At 32.7% G+C, this 21,503-nt stretch overlaps 2 protein-coding genes across 3 annotated transcripts; one reads left to right on the top strand and one right to left on the bottom strand.

The window, feature by feature from the left end:
• Positions 1-465: 465 nt before the first annotated feature.
• LOC126703817 (disease resistance protein RPV1-like) lies at positions 466-1,023 on the bottom strand. The gene has a single exon (XM_050402888.1). It carries the CDS (start codon positions 1,021-1,023, stop codon positions 466-468), a length of 558 nt encoding a protein of 185 aa, XP_050258845.1.
• A 3,914-nt stretch (positions 1,024-4,937) lies between these two features.
• Positions 4,938-12,005, top strand: LOC126702771 (calreticulin-3-like). 2 transcript variants are annotated; one of them, XM_050401622.1, is made up of 14 exons: positions 4,939-5,204; positions 5,930-6,037; positions 6,739-6,931; positions 7,217-7,475; positions 7,742-7,798; positions 7,893-7,940; positions 8,110-8,196; positions 8,280-8,337; positions 9,776-9,843; positions 10,241-10,333; positions 10,417-10,473; positions 10,578-10,658; positions 11,207-11,239; positions 11,734-12,005. In XM_050401622.1, exons 1-14 carry the CDS (start codon positions 5,090-5,092, stop codon positions 11,743-11,745), a joined length of 1,269 nt encoding a protein of 422 aa, XP_050257579.1. In that variant the 5' UTR covers positions 4,939-5,089; the 3' UTR covers positions 11,746-12,005. The 2 variants fall into 2 exon arrangements, with proteins under 2 accessions (XP_050257580.1, XP_050257579.1); XM_050401623.1 differs by lacking the exon at positions 11,207-11,239 and having other exon boundaries at positions 4,938-5,204.
• Positions 12,006-21,503: the final 9,498 nt, after the last annotated feature.

Genomic DNA, 21,503 nt, shown 5'->3' with positions numbered 1-21,503 from the left:
ATCTACCCGGTGATATGTCTTATGTCTTAATCGGAGATCCGGTGTGGAAGATCCGACGGAGGCAATGATCTTGGTGGCAGTGATCGAGCTTCTGGCGGTGAAGATTCAACCTTTGCACCTCTGACGGCGATGGAGCAGTCAGGAGAGGGCACGGAAAAGGTTTACTGACAGATGAAGTCGAGGCAGCGGAAAATACCAACAAAGACAGGATTGCAAGACACAAGAAAGTTAGAGCAATGGCTCTGATACCATGTTAGAAATATTGAATGATTGTATTGTATTTCTCAAATCAAAGAATATATATCAGTGCCTTTATATAGGGGGCATATGTGTGCGGTACAAGTAAAATGTAGTACAAGTACAAGTGTGCTATACAAATAACCTAGCTGGGCCTAAAGCCCATAACATAATATACGTTAACAGATATAATAATGTGAACAAAGTAGCCAAGACAAATGTAAAATGTTACCTGTGTTGTTGTACATGCCATCCAGATATATTGCCAACTTCTTTCAAAGCAGCTTTCCATGCTTGCAAATCCTCAATCTTAACTTTGGGATCTCTTTCATGCTTTGCAAAGGCTTCAGCAAAAGTCTGGTTCCCTGAAGCAAGAATACCCACCTGGTTCCGTGCATTAGAGGGATTCACATGGTAAAAGACTGGCAAAACTGTCAACATGTTCTGTTTCATGCATTCAACAATCTTTACTAGTTCATCCAAGCACCACGTTGAGGAAGCGTAGTTTGTTGAGAGGATAACGACTGCAAACTTGGTCTCTTCTATTGCTTGAAAGAGTTCTCGTGAAATATATTTTCCACGCTCAGGTCTTTCATCGTCTCTGAAGACGATAAGACCCTTTTGTTTTAAAGCAATATAGAGATGGTCAATAAAATTCTTGCGGGTGTCCTTACTGCTAAAACTAAGGAACACATCGTAATAAGAAGAGGTAGGGGAGGAGGGAGGTGATGGAGTACTTTGCGCAGATTCCCTAGAAGGACATGGAAGCAATTGGAACAATGCCATAAAGTTTTAGTCACTTTGCCCGTAAGAAAAAAAACCACCAAATTAAAAGATAACCAGAAAAAAGAAACAAGAAATAGTTTTCAGTGCGTAAAACTGAAGAGCTGTTGACGGGCCTATCTTCGAAGATGAAAGCGAGTGAGGTTGAATTTGAATTGGGTTTGGGTTTGGGTTTGGTGTTTAGCTGCAAAGAAAGGGAGGAAGAGCAAAAAAAAAAATAAGGTGAGATTTAAAGATGTGGATGAGAATTGGAGAGAACGAATGGTAAAAAAACAACAACTAATCATAGAGGAAATTTTGGAATCCTCAATTTCGGAATAATCCTGATCCCAAAATATCTTTAAATTCTTCCATTTTTAAAGCTTAAATTATAAGGTTAGATATGTAAAATTAGTAATTCAAAACTCTTAAATTTTAGTTAAATTAAAAAAAAAAATAGTTTTTTTCTTCCTCTCCATATTTCTCTTTCACATTAATTGTCAAATACTAATACCAACTTCTTTTTTTATAAAAAATATAAAAAAAAATAAAACTGATTTTTTTCACAAATGTACCATTTTTTTATTACTAAATCCTTTTTTTTCTCACCTCCACATTTGTAAACCCAAAAAATAAAAAATAAAAAATCTCATTAAATACACAAAACATGTGATAAGGCTAGTTTATAATAACTGGGATAACATTCCCTTCTCATGGTCTTTTGAAGTTTGAAAAAAAAAATAGCATTCCCTTCTTTTTAGAATGTTTTAAATTTATATAAGATTTTCTTTATCAAAATTTAACCATAATTAGTAAAAACATAACTTGCAAATTTAGAATTAAAATGTAAAATTTATTAAGTACCAAAATAATTGAAATGACAAATCTCTTCACAATCCTTAAAAAAACAGAGAAAAAAGAGAGAGTAAAAGTCATACTTGATATTTTAAAATACTTTTTAATTAAAAATTTAAAATAATAGATTTTAATTTTTGAAATGAAGGATAACTTTAGAAGTCTAAAGGCAAGTTAATTTAATTAAAATAATAGATTTTAATTTTTGGAGAGATATATAAGAATTTAATAGAGAATGTTCCAATTACGCAATTCGATGGGATAATATAAGAGTTTTGTCATCTGGCTAGTTAGAAAAGTCATTGAGAAAACCCATCCGGCTAGTTAGAATTTTGGGGATCCTATTTTTTATCTAAAGGCTTTAAGGCAGTCGCCTGACTTGCCTTATACATTGAGCTGGCCTTGTGTGCATCTCAACCTTACTATGATGCACTTCAGCCTTAGAGCAATGTGACACCTCAAAAGGAGCACAAACCAAATAAGAACTTTTGATTTTCCATGAGCATTCAAATCTTAATCAATATCTTCCAAATCTCATTTTGTGCTTTTTGTTTCTTCTTGCAGGCGGATGTTGATTTAGGTTGGTCTACATACTCAACACAACCAATTGCATCATCGATGATCATCAAGCTAACAACTTTCGACCTATAGGTTTGGCTCTAATTTTTAAATAACATATACAAGTAAGTGATCAATTTTCAACACCAAGAAATTAAGAGCATTCCCGTCAAGTTTGTAATTATTTTGGCCAAATTTTGTATTTAAAAGTCACTTTTTTTTCTATTTTAGCCATCTCACTTTTAGAATATACATTACATTTCACTATTCATTTTGCAATACATATATTTAAAATAACTCTTTATATATATGTATTCACTATACCCCATGCCTACTGCAATCCACGCCATATTGAGGACAAATCTCCCACAGCTAGAACCATTATAGCTACAGTAGCGATCAACTAGGAGTAAACGCACATAAGTGACTTAACTATTTTTTTGTTTTGATAGTTACAAAAGGAATTTTTTTTTTTGAATAATTTATATCCCTGTTGGAATCATTAAGGTAGCGATTAGTTTGGATAAATTACAGGTGTTTGTTTAAGGAGGGGAGGGAGGAATATTTTGGTGGAGTCTAGATAATTTCTTCCCAAACCTACCATTTGAGGTGAGAATGTTGTTTCCTCCTAATGAGGAAGAAAATGGGAGTAGGGAGAGGGGTTTGATGAGAATTTACCCGTTTGCCCTCTCTTTCCTCCTCCTTGTTTTTATTTTTATTTTATTTTTTAAACTATTTTTTTTATATATATTAAGGGTAGAGTAAATTTATATAATTTACATTTTTTATCTTCTTATTTTTTTCTTCTTAACCAAATAAATTTTTTTTTCTATCATTTCACTTTTTCAACTTCTAACTAACACAAAGAAAAAAAATATAAAAGTCAAACCCACATTTCTTAGCATTTGAATTACACAAAACGATATTAAAAAACTGTTACCAAATGGGCTTTAAATCTCTTTTATCACCCACTTTTCTATTGCCTTCTAATTTTTCATTTCCTCAATTCTCCAACCCCTACCAACCAAATAAAAGTTATGAATTGGGTGAGAAATCTTGCCGGACGCGCTTTTATTAAAGAAGCATTAAAAAGAATCTTTGTGCCGTTTCCTCCACGGGAAAGAACTAAGAAGCACCGCTGAAAGTTCAAAGAAAACGACTTTCAAGTCAAAGTCTAGAGGGAGAATTGGCCAAAACCAATTTCTTCGAAGCTACAATATTTCCATCATATTCATATTGACTTGGAAAAAGAAAAAGAAAGTTGACCCTTGGGAGTAATCTACAAGTTACCAAAACAGGACTAGACTTTGGTTCAATTTCAGATTATTTTCAAAGATCATATGGAGGATGTGGGCTGGAAATGGCATTGTGCTCAAAAACTCAAAAGCATAAATGCATTTTACCATTATAAATAAATAACGTGTTTGGTTTAATTAGGGATGTAATGTAACACCAACACAACATGTGATAAAAACAATATAATATGTGAACTGAGTATAAGCCTTACTTAAATTAAATAATAATAAAAAAAACTAATTACAAAACACAAAAAAATGGTTAAAGTTCTGAACGAAGAACATATTCTTTCTAGTGAGCTGTCTTTTATTTTTGTAAAATTGGATAATACTGTAAGGATTGGTTTGGTATAGCTTAATTTTCATTGTTTGATTTTGCTGAAAAAATAAGTTATAAAATATAACTGCATCTCTTTCTCAAAAAAAAAAAAAATATAACTCCATCTATGTAAAAAAAAAAGAAAAAGAATAGTAATGTATTAAGAATTTAGTAAAAATTTGTACATAACTAAAATAATTCATTATATCTAATAATCCCCATTGTTTTTTATATTTGGAGAATTTTGATAATTTGGCATGTAGCTTTTGAGAGTTTTTTCTTGTGGTCATTTCAGGAGGTTTGGATATTTTAATAATGTCAGACAGAGGAATATGATTTTCCTGGTTAACAAAAATAAAAGAGTAAAAAATTTTCTACCCTAAAACACCTAAAATAAAGAAAAAATTATTATATACCCAAAGAACTAAGAAGTAAAAAGCCATACCAAAGTACTCCCCAATTGGGCAAGTTGATACTTACCAGTTACCACCGCCAATTGGGGTGAGGTTTGAGGACCCAGGTTGTGGGAATTAAATAGGGTTATTTAATTAAGCAAATATTCCTAACCAATCTTTAAAAAGTACCAATCTTAAAAAAAAAAGTAAGGTTAATTTTGCACGATGTTTATTATTTATCAAATTTTGATACAAATAATGTAATATTATTTAATACAAAATATTTTTTTTTTGAGTAAGTGAACTGTAACACACTATATTATACAAGTCAGTATATTTTATTTTATTTTATTTTTTGAGAGAGATACAAGTCAGTATTTTGAACCTTAAAAAGAAAAAAAGAAAAAAAAATCCATACCCAAGTGGTCCTAGGATAATAAACCAGTTCTAGAAACATCTCATTCATTAGTCTTCAATTCTGAACCCCACTCCCACTTCAACCTTAAAAGTAGTTTACTCCAAAAACACCAAGTTAAAAAGCCAACTTTGGCAGTGCTCGTTACTCACTAGTCACTACTTATTGCTCACTTTCCTGGTGGAGTGAAAACAATATGCATAGCTCTTGCTTTTGGTAGCAAAATCAAGATACTACCACTACTATCATAGAGATGGAAGACCCTCTTCTTCCTTTTCCTTTTCGTTTGCTACTACTATTTTTCCTCAGTTCTCTCTTTTTCTTTCACACTGCTTCTTCTGAAATCTTCTTTGAGGAGCGTTTCCAAGGTACCCATTTTCTTTTCCTGTTTGGTTCATAAAGATTGTTTGTTTTTGGATCAATCTGTGTGAGTTTTGTTGGGTCGCTCTGTTTTTTTTTTTTTGGGTTTTACTTTTTCGAAAAAAATAAGGTTTATTTATTTATTTATTTGGAGGTTTTAATAACTTAAGCTGTCAGAAAATAAAGAATTTAATCATTTCCTGTAAGTTTTTATTTAGTTTCTTGATTCTTTGGCACTGAGATTTATTGAAGATTGCTTAAAAAATGAGTGATTTAATGGTCAACTCTGGGTCAACTCTAGATTTTTATTATTGTTCCTTATCCTTCTTATGTTGGCACCCGAAAGAAAAAAAATTGTAACTTGATCTGATGATTCTGATTAATTGAAATGAGTAATTGATAAGACAATAGAAGTGTCTCCCCCACCACCCCACCCCCCCCCCCCCCCCCCCCCCCCAAAAAAAAAAAAAATTTAAAACTTAGTTGCAGTTCCTTATTTTTCCCAATTAAATTCAACTAATGGTATATTCATTAATACAATACATATAGTGTTATCTTCTACTGAGGACAGTTGATTTCAACCATGTGGTTCATTAGTCAGTGCAACCTTGTGTACAGAACCTAAGGGACCCTAAAAAAAGTGTGGACTTTGTGTTGTATTCAAGTAAATTGATTTGGAAAAAAATGGTTTTTTTTTTCTCTGATGATTTTATGTGATTTTTGTGGAGGAAAGATGGGTGGAAGAGCAGGTGGGTGTTATCGGATTGGAAAAGGGCTGAAGGGAAAGCAGGCACGTTTAAGTACACAGCAGGAAAATGGTCTGCGGATCCTGATGATAAAGGTACTCAAGTCACTTTTATCATACTTATCAAAAGAAAAAAAGTGACCTTTATTATGCTATGTGCCTAAGCCTATCTTTTTAGGAATGGAAAGTTATATAATTGTTGCAAAATTGGCTTTTTTTTTTTTGTTCACTTCAACTTGGCTAACATCAATAATAGTGACGATACCAATAGTAGTGGGAGTAGTCATAGTAATGCTATGAAGTTTTGCTAATACTACTGTTAGACTACTAATATTGATATAAAAGTTAGTAAGTGAGATTATTTATTTTCATTTTTAGGATTTTCTGGATTTATAGACGTTATAATACTAGATGTGTGTGACTTGGTGTATGTTTAACCTTTTAAGTATCGGTTACATAATAGTACTTCACTTATAGAAGTGAAAGAATTTATAAATTTTAGCCTATGTCAATGTGGGTGATTACATAAATTGCATTGGTTTGATAAAGAAAATCAACAGTCAAGGGTGTGCCGAAAGAGAATTATAGAAACTTGAGTGATGTGTTGTTGACATAGCTGGTAATGTAAATTCACATATTTGCATATTTTTACCTCTTACTGCTTTGTGGTTGTTTTCAATTCTAAGTCACTAAGAAGGTTAAATTAATGTAGCCTTTTATCTCACTGCAGTCTTTGTGCTGGTGTGAACTAGGATTTTGGAATTACAGCGGATGCTAATGATTCCTGAAAATTGCAGGTATTCAGACATATAATGATGCCAAGCATTATGCAATATCTGCAAAGATGCCGGAGTTCAGCAACCAAAATAGAACTCTAGTGGTCCAGTATTCTATTAAATTTGAACAGGACATTGAATGTGGTGGTGGTTACATCAAGCTTCTCTCTGGCTATGTCAATCAGAAGAAATTTGGCGGTGATACTCCATACAGGTTTGTTGGTTTTTTATATCTTCTATCATCCAATGATTCGATTCTTTCTTTGCAAATCATTTGACTTACTACAATCTCAGTGTTGTTGATTCTGTTGACATTAGAATAATTTTGTGTGTCAGGATTTCATGCTGTTTACTTTTTTTTTCTTCTTTTTATTAATTTTAATTATCTTAATCAGGTTTTTCAATCTTCTCAGCTTTGGGATGTTTAATGTCATTCTATAACTTGTTACTATTTTGGGATATATAGAGAGATACTGAATGTTCACATTTTATTGTGCAGTTTCATGTTTGGACCGGATATATGTGGCACGCAGACCAAAAAACTCCATGTTATACTTTCTTACCAGGGGCAAAATTATCCTTTAAAAAAGGATCTACAATGTGAAACAGACAAGTTAACCCATTTCTACACGTTTATTTTGAGGCCTGATGCAAGTTATAGTGTCCTTGTTGACAATCGAGAATGGGATTCTGGAAGCATGTATTCAGATTGGGATATCCTTCCTCCAAGGAAAATTAAGGATGTCAAAGCAAAAAGGGTATGGCCTTGATGGCAATGTTTTTGGATTTTGGATTATTAATTGATTCAGGATGAAGATGGTGTTATCCGCCAATAATGAATTACATATTTCAATTAAAGAAATGTTTTATTCTGAAAAATCATACATCTAATCAGTGATGGAATTATAAGATCTTATAGCATTCTTTAGATATCTAGTTATGTGACAAAATTTGGGTTTTTTTTTATTTTTTTTTATTTTTAAATTTTATTTTTTTATCTATTGATGTGCCTTCCCTCACACAGCCAGCAGACTGGGATGATAGAGAATACATTGACGACCCTAATGATGTCAAACCAGAGGTATCATACACTGTTTTTAACCCAATATTGAAACATTGATGTTTAATTTTTAACTACATAAGTCACGCACCCATGATCTATCTTGATGTTGTAGGGATACGATTCAATTCCTGCTGAAATTCCTGATCGAAAGGCCAAAGAGGTATGTTGATTGCTCATATATGACAAGATATGAACTGTATGTTTGCTGTCTCATGAAGTGGGGATTATCACAGAACATAATGTCTAGAAGGATGGTAATTTGTTGATGTATAGCTGTAAATGAGGGTAATGATTTTCTTACATGTCTTTCTCTTTTTTCCTGATGATAGCCTGATGATTGGGATGATGAAGAAGATGGAGTATGGAAGCCACCTAAGATTCCAAATCCAGCATACAAAGGACCATGGAAGCGCAAGGTGCTTTAAGCCACACATAGAAAGTTGGAATTCAATTCTTTTGTTACGTTTTTTTAATTATAGGAATTTTTGCTATGTTACAGAGAATCAAGAACCCCAACTATAAGGGGAAGTGGAAGACTCCATGGATTGATAACCCTGGTACATTTCTCTGTTCTTCTGCAGTTCTTGATGGCTAGATAGTATCATGCATTTGAGACTAAACTAGTTGGAACTCTCTGCATATAGTTTGAGCACAATAAACATTTATCATTAGCTCTATCATCACATAAATGATTGCACATTAATAGACATGCTCATACTATCAAAGCCTTCTCGGAGCAGAGGGCATTCTGTGATATTAAGATATCCCATGTTGAAAATAATGCCTACTCTAAATTCTTTACTCCCTTTTCATCTGAGTTGCTGAGACAATATTATTGGTATTTTCAAGAAACGGATTTTAAAATTTTCTTGTAGAAGTGTGTTTTGAGGTAAAAAATGATTCCTCCCAAGATGCTTGACTCTTGAGAACGAGGCAATAAGCTAAACATGATAATGTCATTTTTATGAGAATTTTATCTAATTCTTTATCAAGCCAAACATGTGCATTATTATATCTCCAAAAATTTACATTCTCGAGCATCATATTCTTAGAATCTAGATGCCAAGGGTATGTTGGATTCCTTGACTCAAACATCATATAAAGGGTTTTTAAGTAATCTTCCCAGTAAGGCAAGGTTAACATGGTGAATAATTGAACCTGTGAGTGTGCTTGAAAGACCATCTCTAGTTAGCCTTGTCATTCTTTCCTATAGATTTTTTCCTTTCTTTCTCTCTCTCTCTCTCTTCCACCCCCACACCCCCCCCTCCCCCCCCCCCCCAAAAAAAAAAGACCAATAAGGTATTGGTTTATATACTTATGCTTTCCCTTCACGTGCTTGTTGGATCAAAATTGAATGCAAATTTGAAGGAGAGATGATGTGCTATCGCTCTGTAAACTGTTAATTTATAACATTTGAAGTTATTTTTATCAAAGAGAGAGCTGAATAACCATCAAAATTTATTCTTCAGTAACTATTTCTCTTTGGGGCCCATGTCACCACCCATCTTTCATGTCCAAATTGACCCAATTTCAAATGGTCTGATTATAAAATAGTAGCACTTATTTTATGGCCAGTGCATAGTTCTATTGGACCAGGACAAGATTTTAGCATCTGGTCAACCTGTTGATACAATCAACCAGTCTTGAATTACTTGCTTGCTAGTAATCATTGTAAATATTGTTTATTAAAAGGCTTCTAAGTTGCAGACTTGTAGTAGATATCATGGATTTTTTAACCAAGTAACCCTACATAGATATACATGTGCACATGTGCGAATCTATAATTTTCTTTTCCCTTTTTTTTTTGGCCCGGGGGGGGGGGGGGGGGGGGGGGGGGTGGGGAAGGTGCTTGAAATGGTACATCTTCGTTCTAGCTTTATGATACAATCTGTACAAGTTGAGAGGCCAAACTTCTATTTTCTTAGGATTTTAATGTAGATCTTATAAATCTTTAGAGGTATATTGGTACTGATTTAATTTTTTAAATTCCTGCAGAATTTGAGGATGATCCTGACCTTTATGTGCTAAAGCCAATAAAATATGTGGGAATTGAAGTATGGCAGGTAAGTGCCAAGACTTCTTGTTCTTCTGGACTCCAACAAACTGCATATAATTTATTAGGAAAGAACAATCTATCAGATCCTTCATAATCAGCTAGGTGAACAACATTGCTGTTTTCTATCCCATGTTGACAAAGAGAACTGTAGGTTTTATTAAGCTGAATGGCAAAGTTGATAAGCTTAAGTGATAATTATGGGTTAAGCTCTTCATCCCTTTTTTAGGATCTTGGTACTTGTTGCTGTACTACATTTGTTTATACCTATCATAGAGTTCAGAATTTACTACGGCTCTATCCTATGTCCAAGACTAGGCCATTTTAATCTCTTATATCTAATTTGAACAGCCTTAATGAATATCTTAATTTTGTTGATTGGTGGAGCCTGATCAATTTCATTGCAGGTAAAGGCTGGTTCAGTTTATGACAACATTTTGATTTGTGATGACCCAGAGTATGCAAAACAAGTAGTAGAAGAGATATTTGCAAATAGGGAGGTGAGCAATTGCTTGAGAGTTTTATCGTCTCTTAACTCAAAGAAAATGCTCAACTTATATGTTTATTATGCATGAAATTTCAGATTGAAAAAGAAGCCTTAGAGGAAGCAGAGAAAGAGAGAAGGGCTAGAGAAGAAGAGGTGATTAAATGCGATGCTTAGATGCTTGTGTCTCATTGTAGTTTCACTGAGCAGTGTTCTTTTGAATGTTCAGTTATTGACCATGTAATTGGATGATTATATAGGAAGCTAATAGAGCAAGAGAGGATGGTGAACGGAGAAAGAGGGAGAGGGATCGTCGGTACGGAGATAGAAGGCGCAGAAGGGTAATCTTTTTTTTATGATTATGTCTCATCTACCTTATCTGTGAAATATATTTCTGCATATATTACTAGTTGTTATGGATTTTGAATAGTTGCCTTACTTACAATGGAGGTGTAGATCTATTTTTAGGAGTTGAGTTAAAATTATTATTTGTTCCTTTATATATGAGGCCTGGTTTTTTCTTTTAATAATTTAGACATTTCAAAATTAACTGATTGGGAGCCATTGTTGTTTCTTCATGACTTTCGTAGCTGTGGCCTGGAAGTCTAATAGTTGTAGATTTTTATTGGAAGATAAAACAATAAAAGAACTAGAAGAGAAAAAAAAAAAAAAAAATTGGTAATAAGTCTCCTCACTCACCACTGAAGGTAGTACTGAATTTGGACTCTGGAGCAATAAAGTGATTAGTTTATAGTGTGACATGGAGAGAGAACATATGCATGAGCACACATCAAATCTATATTATCTGTTAGATTTTTATTTTTATTTTTAAATTTTATTGTAACCTTATACAATCAATAAATCCCCTTTTTTTTTTTTTTGTTTGCAGCACGATCCACGTGATTACATGGATGATTACCATGTAAGAATGAATCTGTTGACTCTCTCTCTCTCTCTCTCTCTCTCTCTCTTATATTCTTCATTGTCATGGATCCCCCAAAGAGTGATAACTCACCCCTATTAGCACTATTTTGTAATTACTGGTATGATCTTTTTACGTTGGAAACTGCTGATTAAAAGCATTGATGGTTTACATGAGATGGTATTGGAGCTTAACTGCTAGACCTCATAAAATTGACTTCCATTTGAAGAGGAACCTAGAAACCTGCTGTAGAAAAGAAACTTATTTGCCTTTGTTTAACTAAAGGCAATATTCTAGGGTCTCATATCATGCAAGTCTGCGGTCTCTGCATAGCGATACAAATTATAATCCAGAAAGAGATGCAACAATCAAGGATTTATTTTATTTTATACCATAAGCCATCTCATTAGTCTGAGAAATTAAATCTTGTTTAGTCTGAAAAAAATATCACAAGAACTCTACATCTTAATCTTGAAATTTTCATGACTTTGCAGGATGAACTATGAGGCATGCACAACAATTTATGTACTTGTATTGCATCTATGGAAATTGGAAAACAAAGGACTTCACATTGCCAGAGAAGCATTGCTTTGATCCAAAGGATGTCCAACTTGTGTTGTATTATTATTATTGTTGTTGTATTATTATTGTCTCCACCATGTGTGTTAGTAATAGACTTGGAATTTTTGTTCTCACAATTGGAGAAAAGGCCCAGTGATGTGACTATTTGAGGCAATAAAATTACAATAGGATCGAAATTTGATTTTGCGTTGCTGTTCGGTAGAATATCAAAGATAGATTGTGGACATTGTTAGTTTGAAAATGTTACTAAACTTTACAAATGTTTGGTCTGAAGTTGTTAGAAACGTGGCTTGAATTAAGCTATCAAGTCGGTAGTTTCAGCTTGGAATTTGCTTTGTTTACCAGGATAAAATGCCGTGTTTGCTTTATATCTACTTGGTTCTGGGCTTTTATGTGGCAAAGGACTTTTTCAAGCAACAATTTGTTCCTGCTTCTAATTGAAATAGGAGTCCTATATCAGACTTTGTAAGGTTATATATAACCTTAAGCCAGCTTGGTTTATTAGTTTGCCACAAAACACAACTTGAGAGTTCTCTTCGATCGATGCTGCAAATCTGATTTTGTGTGTAGCCTAATGGGATTTTTCTTCCTTATTTAAACGAGAGTGATGGGATGCAGAATATATGGGTAAAGAGTACTCACAAAGGAGTAGTTTGTTTTTTATTTTGTTATATAATTGATCCATACTTGTAATTATTTGTTACATCAGAGTTTATATTTTTTCTTTTTTAAACTAACAAGAGTGGTGTCTGGTGTGCTATGATTGCCAATTATAATCTCCGTTAGATCAATAGGTATCATTAAATATTCTCAGTTAGTGGTTATCTTGATTTTTTTGGATGCACCTATCAATACTCGGTCTCAAAAGGTTTGAATTTGTATTTGGCTTTAAATTTTAAAATAAATCTTACAACACAAATTTGATGGAATTGTCTAAATTTAATATACGTAACGACAATTTATTCTCAGTGGTGTTGTTGCGGCTAACAATACGGTATTTGAAAGATTTATTTTTATTTTAAATGCATAATAATTTATTAGAAAATAAATAAATAAATATTTACTAGCTATTTCATGTTTGTAGGGAATTAGCATATTTATATGTATCATTTAAGACACTGGTAAGTGGAGTAGATAATGGTTGGAATTTGAGTTGTATTTGGATTGCATTGCGGTAGTGGTGTCCTAATTTTTTGAAGTATGACTATTATGGCCATAAGTTTAAGAGAGGTGGGTCCATATTTTAGGTTCTGAAACGTTGCTTTGGTTGTATTTAATTGTGGGTTTTAGTTAGTTTAACTGATAAAGTCTCTGATGGATTAATAAAAGATCTCGGTTTCAATTCCCGCTTACACCAAAAAACCGATTGCTGTCTTGGTCTGATGATAAAGAGTTATTATCAGGAACGGACGCCATAAGTTGAAACTTTCTAAAAAAAAAAAAAAAAGGTTGTATTTAATTAGTTGAAGTTATTTTCAATAAATTATCATCATAGAAGTTTAATCCAAATTGGATCTCAAAGATTAGGTTTTTCTTAGTTGTCCAAAATTTAATAGAAATGTAGCGGTCGATGTTAAATTTTTGAGTCTTGGGGCTCAAAATATGATTTTGAAAAAGCCTGTGGTCAAAATGTGATGTTGAAAAAGTTTTACGTTCATAATATAATTTTAAAAAAATTCTCAAATCAAAAATTAAATTTTGGGAAAGTTTTATATTTGATTTTTTATTAAAAAATCAAGGTCAAAATGCAAAGGGTAAAAGTGGAATTGGGGTAAAAAAATATCAATTGAATGATGCTAACGTAATGTGATTGGTGAAGTTCGTAAAGGGAAGAAAAGAAGTAAGACCCTTTTCTAATTTAGATATATATATATATATATATTATTTTTTTTTTCCCATTAACTCCACTCTTTCTCATAAGCTAAAATATACCACCCCTCACATGAGCAAATGTGAAATTGAAGAAACAAGATTTATAGTTGAAGTATTACTTACATAAAATAATTACTATTACTTAAATGTTTTTTTTAAATATATGTTTAAAATTTATATGTTTATAAATATTTTGAAGTTATTTTTTTAAAATAAAAGATTAAATTACACTTTTGTCCCTTAACGTTTGTGTTATTTTCATCATGATATCTTTAGTTTGAGATTTTTCATTTTGGTTCACTAAGATTGATTTTGTTCTCAAAATGGTTATTTTGAATAATACTTCCATAATGTGATTGGTGAAGTTCTCAAAGGGAAGAAAAGAAGTAAGACCCTTTTCTATTTTAAATTTTGTATTCATTAACTCCACCGTTTCTCATAAGCTACAACACACCACCCCTCATGTGAGCAAATGTGATATTGAAGGAACAAAATTTAGAGTTGAAGTAGTACTTACATAAAATAATTATTGTTGCTTATATGTTCCTAAATATATGTTTAAAATTTATATGTTTATAGATATTTTGAAGTTATTTTTTAAAAATAAAAGACTAAATTACAATCTTGTCCCTTAAAGTTGTGTTATTTACATCATGATCTCTTAAGTTTGAGATTTTTCATTTTGGTTCACCAAGATTGATTTCATTTCAAAACAGTCATTCTACTCATCTTCATGATTGATCTAGCCATTTAGTACAAACAAAAGGACATAATTTCTTTTGTTTTGTTTCTCCTCTCTTAATGATGAGATCAGTCAAGCATTAAGCAACATGTTGACTTTGTAATTTTATTGCTTAATTAACTTAAAAAAAAAAAAAAAAACTTGAGTTTATTTTATTGGTATGTTAGATGTCTTCTTAGTAATTGATCCAGAATCTCCACAGGAACTCTGTATTTCCTTATGAAGCTCCATAATTTATTGGCTATAGCTAAAAATTTAGCAGCCATAGATTTATACCAAATGGGGTATACAAACTTTGATAAATACCAATTAAATAGCAATGAAAATAAAATCTCAACTTTTGAGTTTATTACTTGCCGAATATGACATAAAAGACCCCTTAGACCCATTTGATCTTCCTGGCCCCGCAAGTAAAAGGAAATTAAAATGAGCTTCTTTCTTCCCATCTTATTTAGGAAAAATAAATTCGCTAGTTTAATGTTTGTGGCTAATCTGGCCGTTAAGAGAGTTGAAACATGACAAAAGAACAAATGTCGTTTTGTTGGTACTTGGTGGCTATATAAATCATGAAGATAGTCACAAGGAGTGCTTTGATAATAAAATCAATCTTAGTGAACCAAAATGAAAAATCTTAATTTTAAGAGAACATGATGGAAATAACACAAATATATGGATCAAAAGTGTAATTTAGTCTTTTATCTTGAAAAATTAACCTACATATATTTATAAACATATTTATTTTAAACATATATTTAGAAACATATAAGCAACAATAATTATTTTATACTCAGGTGGCGGGTGGCCGGTATACTGTAAAAAATGAGAAAGAGTTGACTTGATGAAACAAATAAAATAGAAAAAGGGTCTTAATTCTTTTCTTAATTGAAGAATTGATGAATTGGTATTTTTATTCTTTCTTTATTTCTTTTTTATAATTACATCAAGGAGAGGAGATTTAAATCTTGGATGTGCAAGGTACCAACCAACTGAGCTACAAGATTCTTTGGCAAATATTACAATGATTCAAATGATTTAATACATTGATGATAGGCCAAAAATGAATTGACCCCTTGTGATAATTTAATCAATTAATTTAGCCAAGTAAATTAATTAAGTTAATTAATCATGCAAATGCGTGGTAGTACAAACAAATCACCAATAAACTAATTGTGCAGCGGAAAATAAATAACATGGTGATTTGTTTACGAATGGGGAAAACCTAACGGCAAAAACCCCACCGGGTGATTTTCAGGTCACTATTCTCGAAATTCCACTATCATCAAAACAAGCGGTTACAAGTAAAGGAATCTTAGTACCTTATACAAATCTACAGTTGAACCATTACCCCAATACTTAATTGGACTTGTTCTGTAGTGACAATTTCCCCTTTTGATGCACGGCTCCCAAGTATGTGACTAACCAATGCGCAGATCCCAATACGCGACTTCAATCACCAACTAGAGAAGATTGTTGGCTGCAAAGTTATTCAGTTCATCCTAACAATGAAGATCAAGAAAATGTTTGGTCACAAAACCCTACGGTGCACATACACAACAACTTCTTCACAAGAATGATGAACTAGGGCAAAACTTTGTCCTTGGTTACAAATTGCTTGAACAAACTTTGCTCAACACTTGTGCAACTTGTATATGCTTTGACGACCCTTAAAATAATCCTTTTATATGTTTAAGGTTAGAAGAAAAGAAAGTCCAAACACATAATCACAGATTAGAGTCAAAATAGAACTGGAATTTTGTTTTTCATAAAGCTCGACAGATACCTGTTTGTCGAGATGCTATCGAGCAGCTGTCGAGATTTGGGGTTGGAACAGCTTCTTAAGCTCGATGGATAGCTAGCTGTCAAGCTTTAACGAACAACACTTCTTCAGACTTGTATGTCTTCAACACTTGATCTTGAAACACAGTTTCTTGAAGTATTAAACACATCCTAGATCTACCCAAATACAAGTAAAGTGCGTTTTGTCAAAAGATAAGCTAATTACATAAAATAGTGACATATGTTCCTAATAAGTGAATCACATATGTCCTAACAATTGACATCATTGGGAAGAGGCATAGTCAACAAATTTTACTCAAGGAACAATAATATAATATGAAAAGAATATTAAATTATATAGGGTAATTCTATGGTACCTCAGTACCCACTAGTAGGCAACCTACTATACCAAGTTACCAAAACATCACATTTGATGGTTCTATCCTCACATTGTGTAGTTCCAACATCACATGACTTTAGACTACAATCAAGTTTATATCCAAACTTTATCCTTTTTTAACATGATATTTTCATACATTTATTCTAATTTTATGTAATAATTTTTATTTTTGGAGAAACTTTAATCCCTCGTGATTAAGTTTTTGCTACACTTATTATGTTTATTTTGCTTCTATAAAAATTTAAACATCATTTTATGTAATAAGTTTTGTTTCTATGATTTTTTTAAAAAAAATTAGGAAAGTTTAATCCTTATTATTATGTGCATTTAGGGCTCACCCAATGATCGGCCCTTGTGCACCTTATTGACAAATTTTAATTGCAACATTTTGACTTTATAAAGATTGCACTAAAACAAATTGGTTAGAGATTTTTTTTTTTTTTTTTTTTTCCAAAATAGCGTAAGGGTTTTATTGTAGTCCAAACTTTAGGGGGGAGAAAATGTAGAACGTGAAAATATTTTGAGACAAAATTGTGACACAAGCTAATTGCAAGGAGGAAATAATTTGTCTACAATACGTGCAAGAGTTAGATTTTAGACGTGCAAAGTAGGTGACCTAAAAGCCTAACAGTACATTTGAGTGTCAAAGGTTTATAGGCAATAAAAATGTAAACTTTAACACTAAAACAACAAAAGAGTATAACGGCAAAAAGGAAGAAAGTAGAGAACAAGTATGATATACATGGAAAACCCTTTGAAAGGGATGAAAAACTATAGCGAGTGAAGGACATAATATCCCTCACTCTAAAAGCTATGTATTATGTGAAAGTTTAAGGTTTTACACATAGTGTTGTTCCCAAAAAACCTGTCCTTTTTGCCTTTCTTTCCTACCCAAATTTTCCAAGTAATTATCCAAGACTATCAACTAGTGCATCGATAAACGTAATTAACAATTAAGTAAAAGCACAAGTAGTAAGGGAAGAAGAGTGCAAACATAAGATAAACACGCGATTTGTTATCAAAGAAGAAAACCGAAAAACTCGGTGGGAAAACCACTCTGTGGCCCTACAAGCCGAAATGATCCACTAGCAACTTAGTTAGAGTACATAAATATAAAGAGGCCGTCCAATCCTAAGCTATCCACTATACTTGAGCCCTCCAAGCTTAAATCTTCCAACGAACTTCTTCGAATCTTGTCTTTTCTAGCTTGTGGGATCTAGCAATTAACACCAATTGCTTCTACCAAAGATTGGCATGAATCCAATGGTTTCCAAATGCTCCAAATCAACTCCTTACACCAAGAATGGGTGTGGATTGTGTTTAGGCTAAGTTCCTCTAATAGGATACGGAAATTGAAAGGGAAAATAGTGAAAAGAAATCTGTAGAAGATTGCTGAGTGACAATCTATAACTCTCCAATGGATTTCTAGGGTTTTATCTCTGAAACTCTTCTTATAATTTTGTAAGTAATGTGAGATTTTATAGTGGGGTTAAAGAAGGAAGGTATCACATATGAATTCCAGCTGTCAGTGAGTTTTGTGAATCAGTCCCAAGTTGGCCAAGTCATGAAGTACCTCTAACACAACAATCTTTTGAACTTCCATCATGTGCTTCTCATGTAGCCTTTCGTGGGTTGTAGTAGTCGCAAGCCAATGAGTAAGTCACAAAATTCCCTATCTTCACAGTTCTTCACCAAACTGAATACTACACCCATTACATTTAATCCCACAAACATACAAGTAAATGATTAAACAAAATACTATCAAGTTTGACATGGAATTAAAGCCAAGAAATACAGAATTGAAAATCACAACTTTACATAGCCTACTCACGATTTATTTAGCCCATGACATAGACACGTCGAAAATAAGAAGGAATCTTCTCACGATGCAACTCAACCTGCACGCAACCTAGTTAGCTCACGACTTGCTTAAAGACAGAATTGAAGAAAACTTTCTGCTCATTGGGCAACTAAATCATATAAGCCAATACTCACATTCTGCATGGAGGACGTGAGAAAAACAGATAGACTAGCTTGTAGAGCATAGTGAGCATATTTTCTTCATCCTACCTTGTTGAAAGGTAACCATGGACCTAGAGAAATGCCCCACATTCTCTCTTCTTCATACTTATCACCATTAACATATCATTGAGAGGATTTTGTTTTCTTCACTCCCATCACCAAACCTTGAGTGTTGTGAGCTTGTTAAAGGGTTGGAAACCATTTGGAACTAAACCGAAAATTCGAGAAGACTTGATAGCTTCCCGATCCCAATGCGTGGACTTCATGACTAGTTGAAGAATGAACTCAGCGAAATCGGTTGCTAGCTGGAACATGAAGGGCTTAAGTACTTACGGATATTTAGGCTTGGAGGGTCTATATCAATCTTGTACGGCAACTATTTTTCTAGTGGAGATTCCAATGGTGTTATCGACAGAGAGGTATTCACCGCGCGGGGGGGTGGGGGGGGGGGGGTGGTGTTAATTTGATGTTTTGATTGCTTGTTATTTTTTTATTTTTTTTATGCCTTTGTTCATATAAAATATGTATACAATATGAAATTCGGTTAATCACTTATATTTGGACTTAGTGCTAGTTTAGGATTAAAAAGTGATTAAGACATACAATTTGATTTTTAGGTTTAAATATTGTTCTAGGGTGTTAATTGCATTTTCAATAAGGTTTGGACTAAAATGAAATCCTTAGTCCTTTTAAAGTGCCCTTAACGATTTCATTTAAATGCAAACTTTAGAGTTCAAAATGTGAAAATCCATAAAGCTTATGGAACTCAATTGTTAAGTCAAACAATGGGGTAATTTGTTTTTGTAATATATATAAGATTAATTTGTTAATTTGGATAGAAGCCTACGAGAGGATAAACTGTAACAGTTTCGTTTTAATCTAAACTTTAGAGAGGTCCAATATAGTAATTGAAAACTCATGGACTAAATTGTAACATAGCTAAACTACGGGAGGCTTAATTGTAATTTGCCCCTCCCCCTATATTGTTGATTGATCTAGCATGAGTTTTGGCCTTTTTATTAAGAAAAATACTATGTCCACAATATTTTCATAATAAATTTTAGGCGGCAGGTTGTTACTTGCTTTTATTAGTGAGCCAAAAAGTAATTTCAATAATGGGATTCAAATAATAAAAAAAAAAAAGAGTAATAACCTGCCACCTAAGGTTTATTGTGAAAATGTTGTATACTTAACACTTTTCTTTTATTAATTCTGTCAAGACTTCAAATGTGAATGCATAGCTGCATTGGCTGCAGGACGAATATTCAATGATGATGAACTACCACACTCACATGGTTATGTTCCCATTTCATAAGGCATGTGTGCAAGTTGATGTAGATCGCTATTCTATGTAATTCTACAATCTACGTCATAATTTCTTCTATGATTTCAAAATACTTCCAAATTATTTTTAAAAAACCGATAAAACACGGCTGAAAGCCTAAGGTACCTCACCTAACTTTAATTCCTTTTGCAAATTCACTGACGACTGATGAGAATCGAATCATGTCCATAATTTCTGTGCGTAAGGCATGTTTTTGCGTCGGCATTGAAAAATATTAAATTATGATAGCTTTACTATATGGTATACATGTATTAATTATAAGTTGATCTCAATGGGTAATTTCCATATACGATAAGTAAGAATACACAAACAAAATTGAAGTTGAACTGTGAATCTATATTTGCATTGGCTTCGGACAAATTAAAGATAGACACGTTAATCGTAATTCACATGCAATACCGCGCCCATACGGTGGTGAGGCCACCTATTTCAAATTTCAATAATAGCAACTTTAACTGCTCCATTCTTTTTAGTACATTAACTACAAACTATACGAGTTTTAATTTGTCAAAATCCGAATAAATATATAATCATACTGAAAAGAACTATCAAGAGAGATGGTAGGAGATTTTTATTTTATTTTCTTTTCTATTTCACATGCAGGGGCGTAGTCAGGATTTTTAAATTGGGGGACCGAATTACATGTTTGTACATTAGTCATAACTCATATATTTATGTGTACATATGTGTGGGATAGATAGTGTTAAAAGAAATAAAGAAATGAAGCTTAATGACTAAGAATGTCACCAAAAAAATCACTAGTTTAAGCAAAACAATAAACTTTTAGCGACTTTCACATTTGAACATGCATAAACATAGTGCACTTTTGTTTACTTTAAAAAAAAAAGCATCTTGACAACTTTTTTTTTTGGTTTGAGTAAACGTGTGTTTTGTTGGGTAAAGTCCACTTGAGAAACTAAAATATTTTAATTGTAAAAATGGTCATATTTCAAAAGGAATGCTATAAAGAAATTAGCATTGTATGATGCATAAGACCCACAACAAAATAAAACATATGACAATTGCTTTAGTCACTTGCTGAACCAAAGGCTAATGATTGAAGGGTAACTAATATTTTTACTTTGTTTTAGTCATTCTATATGCCATAATTTGCTAGACAACCCCACTTAGCTAATTATTTTCATTACTTTCATATACTTTCTTTAATCCTAATAGTAACATGCTTTGGGTACATCCAATCATCAACCAATAAGATTGAGACATACTTATGGTATCGAATATTTTTATCATTTGTGCTAGTGTGTCATTCTATGTAGTTTTGAGAGATAATTGCCTTAGCCCTTTGATCGATCATACAACCACAACATATTTAAAAGGGGAAACCACTAAAACTAACATTAGACTAGGTATGTGAATTTTTTTGGAGGGGCCAATTAATACATATGCAGGGCCAGCTTGTTTTTATATAGTATTATATAGGGGTTTCAAAAGCTTTGGGGGGACCATGGCCCCCCCAAGCTTATGTGTGCCTCCGCCCCTGTTCACGTGATAAAAATATATAACC

The sequence above is a fragment of the Quercus robur genome, chromosome 10 (genome assembly GCF_932294415.1).
Source record: "Quercus robur chromosome 10, dhQueRobu3.1, whole genome shotgun sequence".
Classification (NCBI taxonomy): domain Eukaryota; kingdom Viridiplantae; phylum Streptophyta; class Magnoliopsida; order Fagales; family Fagaceae; genus Quercus; species Quercus robur.
This window is presented reverse-complemented; position numbering and strand designations above follow the sequence as displayed.

What these genes read in the sequence shown, in the direction of transcription:
- LOC126703817 (XM_050402888.1), bottom strand. Translation starts at nt 1,023, where the DNA reads ATGGCATTGTTCCAATTGCTTCCATGTCCTTCTAGGGAATCTGCGCAA.
- LOC126702771 (XM_050401622.1), top strand. Translation starts at nt 5,090, where the DNA reads ATGGAAGACCCTCTTCTTCCTTTTCCTTTTCGTTTGCTACTACTATTT. An exon ending in GGCGGTGATACTCCATACAG is followed by an intron (nt 6,932 to 7,216) that starts GTTTGTTGGTTT and finishes TTTATTGTGCAG; the next exon opens with TTTCATGTTTGGACCGGATA. An exon ending in TCCATGGATTGATAACCCTG is followed by an intron (nt 8,338 to 9,775) that starts GTACATTTCTCT and finishes AAATTCCTGCAG; the next exon opens with AATTTGAGGATGATCCTGAC.